The following is a 13,063-nucleotide window of genomic DNA, read 5'->3' on the forward strand; positions in this document are numbered from 1 at the left end:
TGACTTGTCTTTTTTTTTTTCCATTTGCCAATATCCGTGCCTGTTTCTTGCTGCTAATATTCTTCTCCCCCATTTTTAATGCCTGAAAGGTATGCACCCCACGAATGCTCTACAATGTATCAGTCCCCCGAAGTTGCCCCTTGAAGTGGTCTCCAGTTTTACATTGTTGTAAATAATGCTTCAGAACTGCCTTGGCAGGTGAACTTGGGTGCATGCGCACCTGCCCCGTCACACTCCATCACTGGAGGTTTGCTGCCTTCCAGGGTGGGTTCGTTTGACGCATGTGGGAACACTGCCTTTCAGGGGTGCACGCGCCCGTTCTCCAAACCCTGGCCCGTCGGGGCCCTCAGTTGAGGTCTTTGCAAAGTTGGAGCCTGGTGGGGACGAGGTGCTGCTGCTGATTCTGATGCATGTCTGAAGGGTGGTGGTCAGGGATGGGGACGCAGCTGGGATTAAGGGGTGTGAACCATGGGGTGAGGGGGCGCAGGGAGCCCGAGGGCCCTGGGGAGTTGTGTTTCTTTAGGTGAACAGGAAGGGGCTACTGCTGGCGGCCTCTGTACTTAGAGCAGCGAGTGACCTCTGAGGGTATTGAGCCACTCCCCTGCCCCCACAACACTGTGATCTAGGAAATGTCAGCCTCCACTGCCCCGTGCAGCTTTGTGATAGAAGTTTGGCCTTCTCAGACCCCCATCCCACGTGGGGGCTGAGGAGGCATCCCCTTCGAGGCTGCGGACAGAAGGCAGCCTGGCTTGGTGGCAGGAGGGGTGGGAACTGGAATCTGGGTTTGGCTCCTTACAGCCAGGGGTGGGCTGGAGTGTGTTCTGCGGGGGTGGTGGCGTGGGCCTGGGTGTGGGGCGCTCATGCCCCTCCTGTGCTTGTCCTAGGTACTGTCACGAGAGGAACCTGGCGGTGAACCCACAGGGGGGCAACACGGGCATGGTGGGGGGCAGCGTCCCTGTCTTCGATGAGATCATCCTGTCCACTGCCCTCATGAACCAGGTCATCAGCTTCCACGGCGTGTCTGGTGAGCCTGAGCTGCCCGTCGGTGTCTTCCACTGGGGCTGGGGTGGGGACCAGGGCCCGGGAAAGGAGCAGCTCTATCCGCACCCGGCCCCTGGACGTGTCTGTAGTATTATTTAGTCTCTCACTTAGGTGGCTTATACTGACCCCCTTTTCTAGGGCCATGTGAGGTTCAAATAAGTGTAAAGGGGCTTTCTGCTCAGGGCCCAGCAACGTTGTGGTCTTTGCCTCTCGAGCAGGACATTTGGGGCTGGATCATTCTCTGGCGGGGGCATTAGTGTGCTGTAGGGCGATGGCCTCCATCCGCTCCGTGCCAGCAGCACCCCAACCAGAAATGTCTCCAGACTTGTCACATGTCCCATGGGGGGCGGAATGGCCCCCAGTTGAGGATCGCTGCCTTATAGCAATCCTCTTTGCTGCTCCTAAGCATGTGTGCGAGGTTTTTCTCTTCTCTATTTTTGCCTTATCAATTTTTCTTCTTTTTCATGGTTAATCATAGAGCTAACTTCTGGGGGAGGACAGGGGAACATGATCCTTTTCCCTGGCCTGAGTTCCCAGTGGTTGCTACTTCCAGGTGGCTACACCTGCAGGACCCCGAGGTGAGTTCCCGCTCACCCTGAGCCGTGAGCACTGTGGTGGCTCTGCTTGCTTGGCAGGGATTCTGGTTTGCCAGGCAGGGTGCATCCTGGAGGAGCTGAGCCGGTACGTGGAGGAGCGGGACTTCATCATGCCCCTGGACTTAGGCGCAAAGGGCAGCTGCCACATCGGGGGAAACGTGGCGACCAACGCGGGTGGCCTCCGGTTTCTGCGATACGGCTCTCTGCACGGGACTGTCCTGGGCCTGGAAGTGGTGAGCTGGGGGCCCTGCCACTGCCACGTGTCTGAGCGCTGGCCCTGCTTCCCGGGACACCTGGCCTGGCTTCCTCCATGTCCCCTGTCCCAGTCTCTGGTGGCCCTGCTCTTCCAGCCTTTTCCCAGTGATTAGCATGCTCGCGAGGTCTCTGGGTGGCGCCCATCCTGGCTTGACTCTGTCAGGTCTACACCATGTGCCCTCAGGCAGGTCTCTTTAGGTCTCATGCTTCCTGTGTAAGGATGGATAATTGCATGGACACTTGGGTGGTGCAGTGGCCACGTGGGGACTGCCTGCTTGGGCCCCAGGTGGCGCAGATGGGTGAGGCCACCTGGACAGGTGCGGCCATGTCCCATACTGGGGATTCTGGTTCCCAGTGTCACAGCCCCTGGCCTTGCTCCAGTCCAGCCATGGACATGGGGGTTGCACACAGCACGCCGCTCAGGGAGGCTGCTCTCTGGTTTCCCAAGAGACTGATGATGCGTCTGCTCCCTCCCGGTCCATGTGAGGAGCTCTGGGACCCTTCACCATCGGCAGGTTCCCCTGACCCAGTGACATTCCACCGGGTGGGGCTTCCAGGTCAACTTCGTGCACAGAGAAGGAGTGAGGTTCTGTTAGCCTTTAGTGACACCATTGCTAGCTGTCCCTCCAGGACTGTTGAGTCCATTTCCCTGAACCCTCACCTAGCCCGTGTAGCACACTTCATGGTTTTCTATGGCGCGGAGCCTCTGTCCTGTTTACCCAGGGATGGGACGAACACAAAACTGCGAGTTGGACTTCCAAAATCACTAAGTTCCAGTAGCTTTGTTTTCTGGCCAGCTGCAGATTATTTTTGTTGTAAGTTGCTTTCCCATGTTTTACGAGCTGTGTCAGTAGCTTCTGACTAAATGTGCCAGCAAACAAGACTCAGACAGGCTTACAGAGCAAGACTGTGGTGCTTTATGGATGAGGAGTCCAGAGGTGGGTGGGCCTTGGTGCACCTCTACCCCAGGTGTGCCCTGGCCTACTCCCCAGCTCTACCTCCCCAGGTGTGCCCTGCTCCACTCCCCAGGTCTGCCCTGCTCCACTCCTCAGGTGTGCCCTGTTCCACCTTCCCAGATGTGCCCTGCTCACCTCCCCAGGTGTGCCCTGCCCTGCTCCCCAGCTCTACCTCCCCAGGAGTGCCCTGCTCCACTCCTCAGGTGTGCCCTGCTCCATCCCCAGGTGTGCCCTGCTCCACCTCCTCAAGTGTGCACCCTGCTCCACCCCCAGGTGTGCATCCTACTTCAGGCCAGCTTCTCTTGAAATCTGGGCCCTGAGCTTCCTGATTGTGGTGGCGGGGTGGGATGGGGGTGGGGGTATCTTTGCTCCAACCAGAGAAGACAACTCCTTCCTTCAGCCTGATTGAGTGACTTCAGGCCCAGTGCCACCCTGGGCCACCTGCATTCCTGGACCAAACTGGGGTGGAGTAGGGGGCTCATGACTGGCTTGGCTTTCTCAGAGTGCCCTGGGCTGGGTCAGCCTCCCTTGAGTGTGGTGGTAGAGGAGGGGACATCTATTAGGATGGTCGGCGGGTGCATAAATGCCTCTTTTCTCTTCTCCCTCGCCAGGTGCTCGCTGATGGCACTGTCCTGAACTGCCTGACCTCCCTGCGGAAGGACAACACGGGCTATGACCTGAAGCAGCTCTTCATTGGGTCAGAGGGCACCCTGGGGGTCATTACTGCCGTGTCCATCTTGTGTCCGCCCAAGCCCAGGGCCGTGAATGTGGCCTTCCTCGGTAGGTGGGCCATCAGGGCTGAGTACCCGCCTCTCTGATGGAAACTGGTCAGAGCCAGGTCTCCTTCCTGCCCTGTCATTGGTGCGAGGTGGGACGGAAGGGGCCCTCACAGGGCGGTTGTTCCCATTTATCCTGGCTTCCCTCTGCCTCTGAAGGAATCCAGGACCCGGCCTTGTTGATGTCCACAGAGTGTGGGTCTGGAGTCAAGCCTTCCCATCTCTGGGCAGAACACACTTTATTTTGTAGCAACACTGGGGCTTTGCCCACATCTTTCACCCCATTTTGTTCATTGTTTCAGTAGCTTATACTGTAAGATTCTGAGAGAAATGGTGTCATTTGGTGTCAGATCAAGGACACTGTTCTGTTCAATACCGTGGGGTAATTAACACACTCCCGTAAGGACAACCACCATCCCTCCCTCTCACCTGGATCACCGATCTTTGCATCGTAAGGGGTTGGGTTGGCATTGCTGCTTTAAAGGGGGACTTGGGTGGTCTGTGGGCGAGGCTGTGGGTGCGGCATGATGGGGACCCTGCTGCCTCTTGGTTGTGCATGTGCCTGAGGCGCCGTGCACTGTTGCAGGTTGTCCAGGCTTTGCCGAGGTTTTGCAGACCTTCAGCACCTGCAAGGGGATGCTGGGCGAGATCCTGTCGGCATTCGAGTTCATGGATGCCGAGTGCATGCAGCTGGTTGGGCACCACCTGGGTCTCGTCAGCCCAGTGCAAGGTACTGACCTCCACCTGGCAGGGTAGTGCCCACTGCTCCTTTTGTGCCATGTGACATGTGGGATGGCTCAGAGGCTGTCAGGCCTTAGTGCCATCCATAAAGTAGGAAGCAGCAAGAAGGATGTTGATATCTCCGTAGTTCTGGTGTCGCCAGCATTGGATGAGCATGGACTTCTCTTTGCATTCGTTTTGAACATGCCCCTGGAGTTAGTTCAGACGAATGCGGTTGGGGGTGCCTTAGCTCTGGAGTCTTCAGAACAAAATGCACTCATGAGAAATGCCCACCTGTCTCCTCAACTAGGAGAAGTGTCATTCCAAGCTGTGCTCACCCTTGGGTCTCAGCAAGTTCCCTCTGAACGAGCAAATAAGAAGTTCAACACACCCAGCTCTTTTAGTCACTGCTGGCTATAAATTGATGCTGCGTTTTGGAAAGCAGTTTGGCATTAGGAACCTGGAGGTTAAAAATGTTCAGATCTTGGTGTTTTCACTTCTGAGATCTACCCTAAAGAAATGATCCTTGTCTCAGCTCAGGCTGCCCTAACAGAACACCACAGACTTGGGGCTTAAACAAAAGATGTTTCTTTCTCACAGTCTGGAGGCTGGAAGTCCACAATGGAGGTGCCGGCAGGTTTGGTTTCTGGTGGGGGCCGGCTTTCCGGCTTGCAGACGGCCGTCTTCTCCCCACGTCCTCATGTGGCCTCTCCTCTGTGTGTGTAGGGAGAGATCTCTGGGGTCTCTTCCTCTTCATACCAGTGCACCAGCCCTATAAGATCCGGGTCCCACTCTATGACCTCATTTAACCCTAATTTCCTCCCTAAAGGCCCATCTCCAAATCTAGTCATGTTGGGGGTGGGTTAGGGCTTCACCATGGGAATTGGGGGGGACACATCATTCAGTCCATCATGATCATAAATATAGAAAGCTCTTTGTGCCCTAAGTTGTTAGTAAGGTGCTACTTTTAGTATAATAAAACAGGAAACCACCCAAATGTCCAGTGCAAAAGAAATAAGACAGGATGCAACCATTGGAAAGATAGAGGATTCCTGGGCGGATGGAGGGTCCCTGGGGGATGGAGGGTCCCTGGGCAGATGGAGGGTCCCTGGGGAATGGAGGGTCCCTGGGTGGAGCACTGTGTGGCTGTTGGGCATCACGTGTGAGGAAGCTACTCTTAATGAAATGTTTAAGGCAAGGGACAGGCCACCCCACTGTCCTCTGACAGGTTTGCAGTTATGTAAATCTCCTTGACCATGTAGAGCAAAGAGGAAGAAACTATGTTGAAATATTAACAGTGGCTATATTTGGTGATCTGGGACTTTTAAAAAAATTCTGCTTTTCTTTGTTTTTCAAGTCTCCTTTTATAAGCGTGTTTTACTTTTTTTTGTTGTTGTTGCTGAGGAACGTTTGCCCTGAGCTCACATCTGTGCCAGTCTTCCTCTATTTTTTAGTATGTGGGCTGCCAGCACAGCATGGCCGCTAAGAGAGCAGTGTAGGTCCCGTGCCTGGGAACCGAACCCGGGCCGCTGAAGTGGAGCACGCTAAACTTAACCACTAGGCAACCAGGGCTGGCCCAGCATGTTTTACTTTTATAATGGGGAAAAGAGCCAATAAAAATTTAAAAACTCCCGGTGTTCTGTGGGACCTATGATAAATTTAAGAGTAGAATTTCCATTTCAGCGTGGAAAAATGCCGGTATCTGAAAAACACTCTTTTTGTCATAGGGTGAACTTGTAGCATTTTTCTGGAAGAAACTTTAACGTAGTGCTAAAAGAAGGAGCAGTGCCATTCAGTGACTTTTCATTTATTGATTTCAATAAATGTAAAGAGTAATTCACAGAAGCCTCAAAAAAAAAGGGTAAAATTTTCCTGAATAAGTTAGTAATGCACATTTTTTTAGAGGTCAAAAAAGAGATGCTTGTGGTAAAAGGCATGCACTTTTTGCATGTAGCATGGCAGCGTTTGTGGTCGTCACGGGCTCTCTTGGGCCTAGAGGCCTCTCCTTGGCCCACGGACTCCCCACCACCCACGGTTTGCCCCTTGCAGTCCCGGCTCTCTCTGCGCCCCTCGTTCCCTCCAGGCACCAATGTGAGGCCTTCACGGCATCACCCCGGGATTGTTCCTATGTTTCCGGGGAGCATGGTTTCTCTTTTAGGGAAAGACCTATTTTTAAACTGTCTGAAATTCTGCCTAAGCAGAGAGCTGCTGCTCTTCCAGCCTGGGGCCCTTCTCGGCACCACCAGGGCCATCAGAGATATTTCAGCTGTGCTGACCCAGGGCTGTGCTGACTCTTGCCCCACCACCTCTACCTTTGCTCAGTGTGCTTTTTGCCCCTTCCAGAAAGTCCATTCTATGTACTGATTGAGACCTCGGGCTCCAGAGCGGGGCATGATGCTGAGAAGCTGAGCAGCTTCCTGGAGCATGTGCTGGACTTCGGCCTCGTGACAGATGGGACCCTGGCCACTGATCAGAGGAGAGTGAAGGTGTGTGTGCTGTTGGCGCCCCCTCCCTCCCTCCCTTCCACCCACTCCAGCTTATCGGGGGCATGCAGAAGGTGCCATCTGACATCTGGCACCTTGGAGAGTGTGGGTTGTGGCTGAACATGAGCAGGTGTCCCTGCCTGTGATAGAATAACCTCTTTGGAAACATTCTCTTAGAGTCTAGATCATTCTCAGCAGTGCTTTAAAACAAACGCGGAAAGAACCGCAAGGGGCCATGGGAGGGTTAGCTGAAGCTGAGTTGGTCACGGGGTGGAAAGGCATTGATGGTAGCACCAGAGAATGACTTGGCTTCTGAGGACAAAGGAGGGGGAGGGGGCCAGTGGCAGTGTGGGCCATCATCAGTATCATGAGGGGTGGGGCCTGGGGCTGTGGGAACCATATCACAATCACAGAGTGGGGCCTGTGGCATTGAGGAGCCATGATCACCATTATGCAGGGGGCACCTGGGTCATCACCATCCTGGTTGAGGGGGCAGGTGAAAGGCCTGGGGCTATGGGGAGCCATTGTCACCATCACAGCAAGGGATCCTGGGGCAGTGGGAGTCACCATCCCCCATCTTCCCCATGGTCCCTCGGGCTGCAGCGTGGAGAGTGGCCAGCAGGGGGCGGGAAGGTGGTGGGAGTTGGAGGCTGGCTCTGGATGTGGGCCCTCCTGTGGGGTGGGGGGCGGGATCTCAGGCTCCTTGACTCTCAACCATCGGCCTCATTGACTTTCTCTCTCTACTTTATTATTAAGCCTTTTTCTTTACAACTAATTTTTCTGCTTATTGAATATTACAGGTGAGGAGTTACAAAAATCACCTGTCTTCAGGCTGTTTGTCAAGGCGCACCCCGTGTGCAGCCTGGTTTATCTCCAATTAATGAGCTCAGACCTGCCCTCGCTCCCTGTCCTGGGACTAGCATGGTGACTGACTGCCCAGGTGACCCAGTTGGGGCATCCAGGGTGGTGTCCAGCTGGGGGTCCCTGGGGCTCTGGGTGTGTGGGGAGGGTCTGGCCACTGGGAGCTGCTGATGGCCAGAGTCTGGAGTGACCCATGGGGCTGTAAAAATCCAGAGAATTGGGGAAACCTGGACACTGGCTGGATATTCCGTGGCAGTAAGGAATTCTTGTTATGTTTTGAGAGGTGATCGTGGCACTCTGGTTATGTTAGAAAACAAAGGAAGAGTCCTCACCTTGTAGAAATTTCACCATGATGCTCCCTGACATGGTGGAATATGTGGAGGGCGGGAGCAGGGACAAGGCCCAGGGGGACAGCGCGCATGGCACTGTGTTCTCTGCTCAGTCACAAGTGTTCAAATGTCCACAGTGACAAGCTGACCAACTCAAACAAGTAAACCACTGATGTGTTTGTCTGGAAGGGCAGCGTTCCTCATAACTAGCCCCCATCCCCAGGTGCCCCCCACTGTCCCGTTCCAGCCAGCAGCACCCTCTGTCCCTCCCTGTGTGTCCCTCAGGAAGCGCAGGGCCCTGCGGCCCTGTCCCCTCCGTCTGTAGTGCTGCCCACACTCTCTCTGCCCTGACCCTGCCTTTGCTCCGTGCTTCTTGAGGTCACTGCTTCTCATCCCCTGGAGTTACAGGACACGCTCCTGCATCCTCCGGGATTGCCCTCCTCTTCCGGAATGGGGCCTCGGTGCTGTCCGGGGCAAGCCTGTGGCTGTGTTTGGCAACCTTGTCCAGCACTGACTCTTGGATTGAGGCCCTGCACCTGTCACGACACAGAACATTTCTGTGCCTCGTGACCTTCCCAGTACCCCACGCCTTGCCATCCACTCACTGTCACCATCTTGGCCCCCCGATCATCAGACGTGGTGACTCGCCTCCTCTCCCCCAACCCTAGATGCTGTGGGCCCTGCGGGAGAGGATCACGGAGGCGCTGAGCCGGGACGGCTGTGTGTACAAGTATGACATCTCCCTGCCCGTGGAGCGGCTCTACGACCTCGTGAGCGACCTGCGCGCCCGCCTCGGCCCGCAGGCCAAGCATGTGGTGGGCTATGGCCACCTGGGTGAGCAGGGCCTGGCTCTGGGCTGGTGGTGGGGTGACCGTGGGTTGACGGCTGGTCTGTGGGCGTGCAGTAGGGCTCCATGCTTTGGACGGTGATGGGGAAACCCAGACGTTGAGAGAATCCTGATTGTCTTCATGGTTCTTTCGGAGATTTTGGAGAAGACCGCCCCTGTGTTTCCGTGGCAGAGCGCAGGCATCTGGGAGCTCTGTGGGAGGCGGTAGGAGGCCGCTGACCCTGCACCCTGGGTCTGAGCTCAGCCCCACCCTTGGCTGTGTCAGCCCTTTCAGGGTCTGATAAGGAGCTCTCACCCGTGCCCCACGTCTTCACTTAGAAGCATTTCAACACCAGTTCCAGATAATGTTTTTTTTTGCAGAAAAATCAAGCTTTGAATTGTAAGTTATTAATCCACCAGAAGGAAATATCTCATTCCTCTCAATTCTTGGCAGCCTTTGGGATAGGGCACCTAAGAGGCCTGTGTGCAGGGGAGGCGAGGTAGGGGGAGGGGTGCGGGGCATAGCTTCTGACTTCTTGTCACACGTCGTGTTGAGTATTGTTTGGGAAGGGCCTACCTGTCCCAGGCACCACGCTAAACACGATGTGCAGGGACTAATCTCCACACCGTTTCTATGGGTGGTGCCCTTGCTTCCTGTTATGCTTCTGTAAACAGGCTCAGAGAGGTCAGTGGACTTACCCAGCCTAGGGAGCAAGTGGTAAGTCTGGTATATCCGATCTATGGCAGTTGGTAACCTTCATTATCAAAAAACAAGAGTCCGCCTTAAAAGCAGAGCCCCCAAAGTGAAGGGGACAGGCAGGGGCTGAGCTGGCCTCTCCCCGGGCTCTGACTTGGGGCGGGAGAGAGAGCGGTAGGCTGGCATGGAGGCCCAACAGGGGGGATGGGATTTTCAGAGCTGTCAGTGCCCAGGGCAACTGTTATCCTAGGAACAAGATCACTCAGCCCTCCCACATAGTATCATTCCATGTGGGTTAGCGACCTCCCTGTGAAGGGCGGAACTTGACACTTTTTGGAAGAAAATCCAGAGAACATCTGCATGGCCTTGAGGTTGGGGAAGGATTTCTTCAACGTGACACAGGAGGCATGAGGTATGAAGGAAGAGATTAATAGCTGACTGAGCTGAAAGTTAATACTTCTGTTGTCAAACAACCTGAATGGGAGCGTTGGCGGGCAAAGCTGGGGGACTTGCAAATCTGGCGTTTGCGGGGGAACCCTGGGGCGAGGAGCAGTGTGGTTAGGACACCATGTGGGAGGGTTGTTGCGGGCAGCCGAGAGCTGGGCGCACAATCCACAGGGTGGACGCCTGAACGGGAGTGGAGGAAGGGCACGGAGGGCCATCTTCACCCAGAGCTGGGGCGTGCAGACCAAGGCTGCCAGTGAGAATGCGCAACCTGAGAGCCTGGGCCGCTGGCCGGGAGACCTTCTCCTCTCAGGGCACTGACTCCACTCTTTCTCTGTCACAGACACACAAACCGTCAGGGTCAGAGATGGAGAGAAGGCTGTGGAATTTGTTGAATGCTTTCTCTGCATGGACCCAGACGACTGGTGCTTGCTTTTCTTTAGTCAGTCAGTGAGTCCAATTACACCAGACCCTCTGGAGGCACATGAATCTGTATTCCTGGGATAAGCCCAGCTTGGCCACAACCCTCTTTGTGTCCTGTTTGATCCCATTTATTTGTATCCCGTGTAGGACTGTCTCAGGTATCTTCCTGGGTGATGTTGTCCTATGAGTGTTTTTCTCCCATCCACGCTGGATGTTGGTGTTGTAGTCACAGGACGGTTTGGGGACAGCCCTCTTACTAGTCTCTGGAAGAGTCTGGGTAAGGTTGGAGTTACCACCTCCTTGAATGTTTACCAGAATTTGCCAATGAAGATATTTCGGCATAAAGATTTTTTTGTCTTTTTTGGGGGTCAGGATTTGACTACAGACTGATCTCGTCAAAAGCTACAGGACTATCCTGGCTTTCCTTTTCTTCTGAATTGCTTTTGGTAGGTTTTTTTTCAAGGAATTTGTCTGTTTCTTCTAAAATTTCAGGTATCTTGGCATAAAGTTGTTCCTAATGTTCTTTTGTTCTCTTGTATGGTGTCCAGCATTTGGGGGAGGTCCCGTTTACTTCCTGATCTAGTTTGTTTCCTCTCTGTTTCTCTCTTGCTCAGATTTTTGAGTGTTTATCCACTTTACAATGTCCCCAGCGAATTGGCGTTGGCCTTGTCGATACTTCCTATTGCGTATTGTTTTCTGTTTCATGCTTTCCTGCTATTCCTTGTACTACTTTCAATCCTTCTCCATTTTTAGGTTCATTCTGTTGTGTTTCTAACTTTATCAATTAAGTACTGGCTCACTGATTTTCAGCCTTTCTTCGTTTTTAAGTCTTTAAATTTCCCTCCACGTTCTACTTCCACGGATCCCACAGGTGGTTGTGCTACATAGGATCTCTGTCACCTCCGCAGACTCAACACATGGTCTCAAAGGTGCTCCATTGCTGTCGCTCAGGTCACGCTTGGCCCGGGAATCCATGTGTTGTCATAAACCAGGCACTGCTTTTGGGCCGTGTGGACGCCTCTGCAGCTCATGCTTTGATCCCACGTGCAAGGACTCCAGTGTCCTGGCCTCTTGGTGCTGCCGGCCCTTTGGTTTCAGTGTCTCCCTTCTGAGCAGCCCTAACTCAGCCCTGGTCTCAGAGGTGTGGACGGAGGGCGCCTCCAGCCAGATGAGCTCGTGGGTTTTTGGTCCAGCTTGTGAGGTCCCTACGGGCAACTGATGTCAACAGCCAGACATGCTGTGTGTTTTTGTTGAGGTCCCACGAGTTTTTATGGTACTTTCATAACCATGGGCCCTCCAGGACCAATTCAACTGACCCCATCTCTTATCAAAAGAGTGATTAAGAATCGCCTTTCAGAAAATCTTCAGAGTCATGTAGGCAGGGCATGAGCAGCAGAAGAAATCATGACCTGAAATGATTGTGGAACCAGGTCCTCCTCTCTACGGAGCCCAAGGACTGGGACTCGGAACTTAGAAGTCGGACTCTCATCAGAAGCGAGGGGTCCCTCATTCAGGGTGATCCAGGGTTCAAATTCCTTCCCCACCTCAGCATAAATGTTTAGAATCTCATTATAAAAGTTTATAACCTCATCATAAATGTTTAGAACTCTGTCATAAATGTTTAAAACCTTACCATAAAGGCTTGAAACCCACCACTTAAAACCTGTCCCATCAGTGTTTCTGAGTGCCAGCCCATTCTCCCTAACCTCTTAAATTTCACCCCAAATCCTGAATCGGGGAGACAGATCTGAGGGCACACTCCCCATCTCCCTGCAGATCCATCTCGCAGAGTAAAGCTGATTTCTTTTCCCAAAGGCTGATGCCGTAATTAATTGGCCTGCTTATGGGCATTGGGCAAGAGAACCCCAATTTTGTGTGGAAGCACTTTCATTATCCTTCAGTTCTAAATATTTGCCAATTTCCATTGTCATGTCTTCTTTGACCCACGAGTTAGGCAGAAATGTGATTTTTAAATTTCCAAACATATGAGAATTTTCCAGTTATTTTTGAAATTATTGACCTGTTGCTAATTGCCCCGAAGCCAGAGAACTTGGACTTTACCAGGTTGTTGAAAGTCAGTCAGCGACCTGGCATCTGGTCCGTTTTCATGACCGTTTAATAAGTACGTGAAGAGAATGTGCTCTCTGCCCTTGGTGAAGCCAGTGTTGCCACGGATCCAGCAGATCAAATGTGTGCATTGTGCTGTTTAACCGTCTCCATCTGCTGGGCTGTCATTACTGCGGGGGGTGGCAAAATTCCCTCACTTGACAATACACTGATCTGTTTCTCCTTGTAGCTCCGTCAGTTTTGAAGCTGGAACATTAGAACTGTCATATGTTTCTGGTCAACTGATCTTTCGTCACAATGGACTCATTCTTCTTAGCTCTCCAATTGCTTTTTGCCCTGTGGCCTGTTGCGTTTGATACTTTATGGTAACACACGCTTTCTTTTATTTAGGGTTTGCCTGACATACTGTTTTCCTCTTGTTGCTTCTGACCGTTTTCTATCCTAAGATCTAGACTTGTCTCTTGGAGACGGCATAGAGCTGGGGATTCTCCTTCATTCAGTTTGCCGTTGACATTCGTAAAGACAGTTGTTGTCTCCAAGTTAGAGCATTTGGTTTCTTGAAGTAGGGGAGGGAAAGCTCAACTTTTTC

General features: G+C 53.1%; 1 protein-coding gene across 9 annotated transcripts in view; it reads left to right on the forward strand.

Annotated features, from left to right (window-relative positions):
• The window catches only part of D2HGDH (D-2-hydroxyglutarate dehydrogenase), a 30,071-nt gene that overhangs the window by 12,732 nt on the left and 4,276 nt on the right, over positions 1-13,063 (forward strand). For 3 of the 9 annotated variants that reach the window (XM_023642808.2, XM_070270757.1, XM_023642809.2), the window contains exons 4-10: positions 885-1,024; positions 1,677-1,870; positions 3,074-3,121; positions 3,460-3,628; positions 4,211-4,354; positions 6,688-6,830; positions 8,686-8,851. In XM_023642808.2, the coding sequence (XP_023498576.1) occupies positions 885-1,024; positions 1,677-1,870; positions 3,074-3,121; positions 3,460-3,628; positions 4,211-4,354; positions 6,688-6,830; positions 8,686-8,851 (1,004 nt within the window). Of the gene's footprint in view, positions 1-89; positions 199-884; positions 1,025-1,676; positions 1,871-3,073; positions 3,122-3,459; positions 3,629-4,210; positions 4,355-6,687; positions 6,831-7,627; positions 7,768-8,685; positions 9,244-9,790; positions 9,953-10,327; positions 10,435-10,554; positions 10,685-10,779; positions 10,854-13,063 lie in introns of all 9 variants that reach the window. The other 6 variants (XM_023642810.2, XM_070270759.1, XM_070270758.1 and 3 more) reach the window with 4 other exon arrangements.

This window comes from Equus caballus, chromosome 6 (genome assembly GCF_041296265.1).
Source record: "Equus caballus isolate H_3958 breed thoroughbred chromosome 6, TB-T2T, whole genome shotgun sequence".
In the NCBI taxonomy this organism is placed as follows: domain Eukaryota; kingdom Metazoa; phylum Chordata; class Mammalia; order Perissodactyla; family Equidae; genus Equus; species Equus caballus.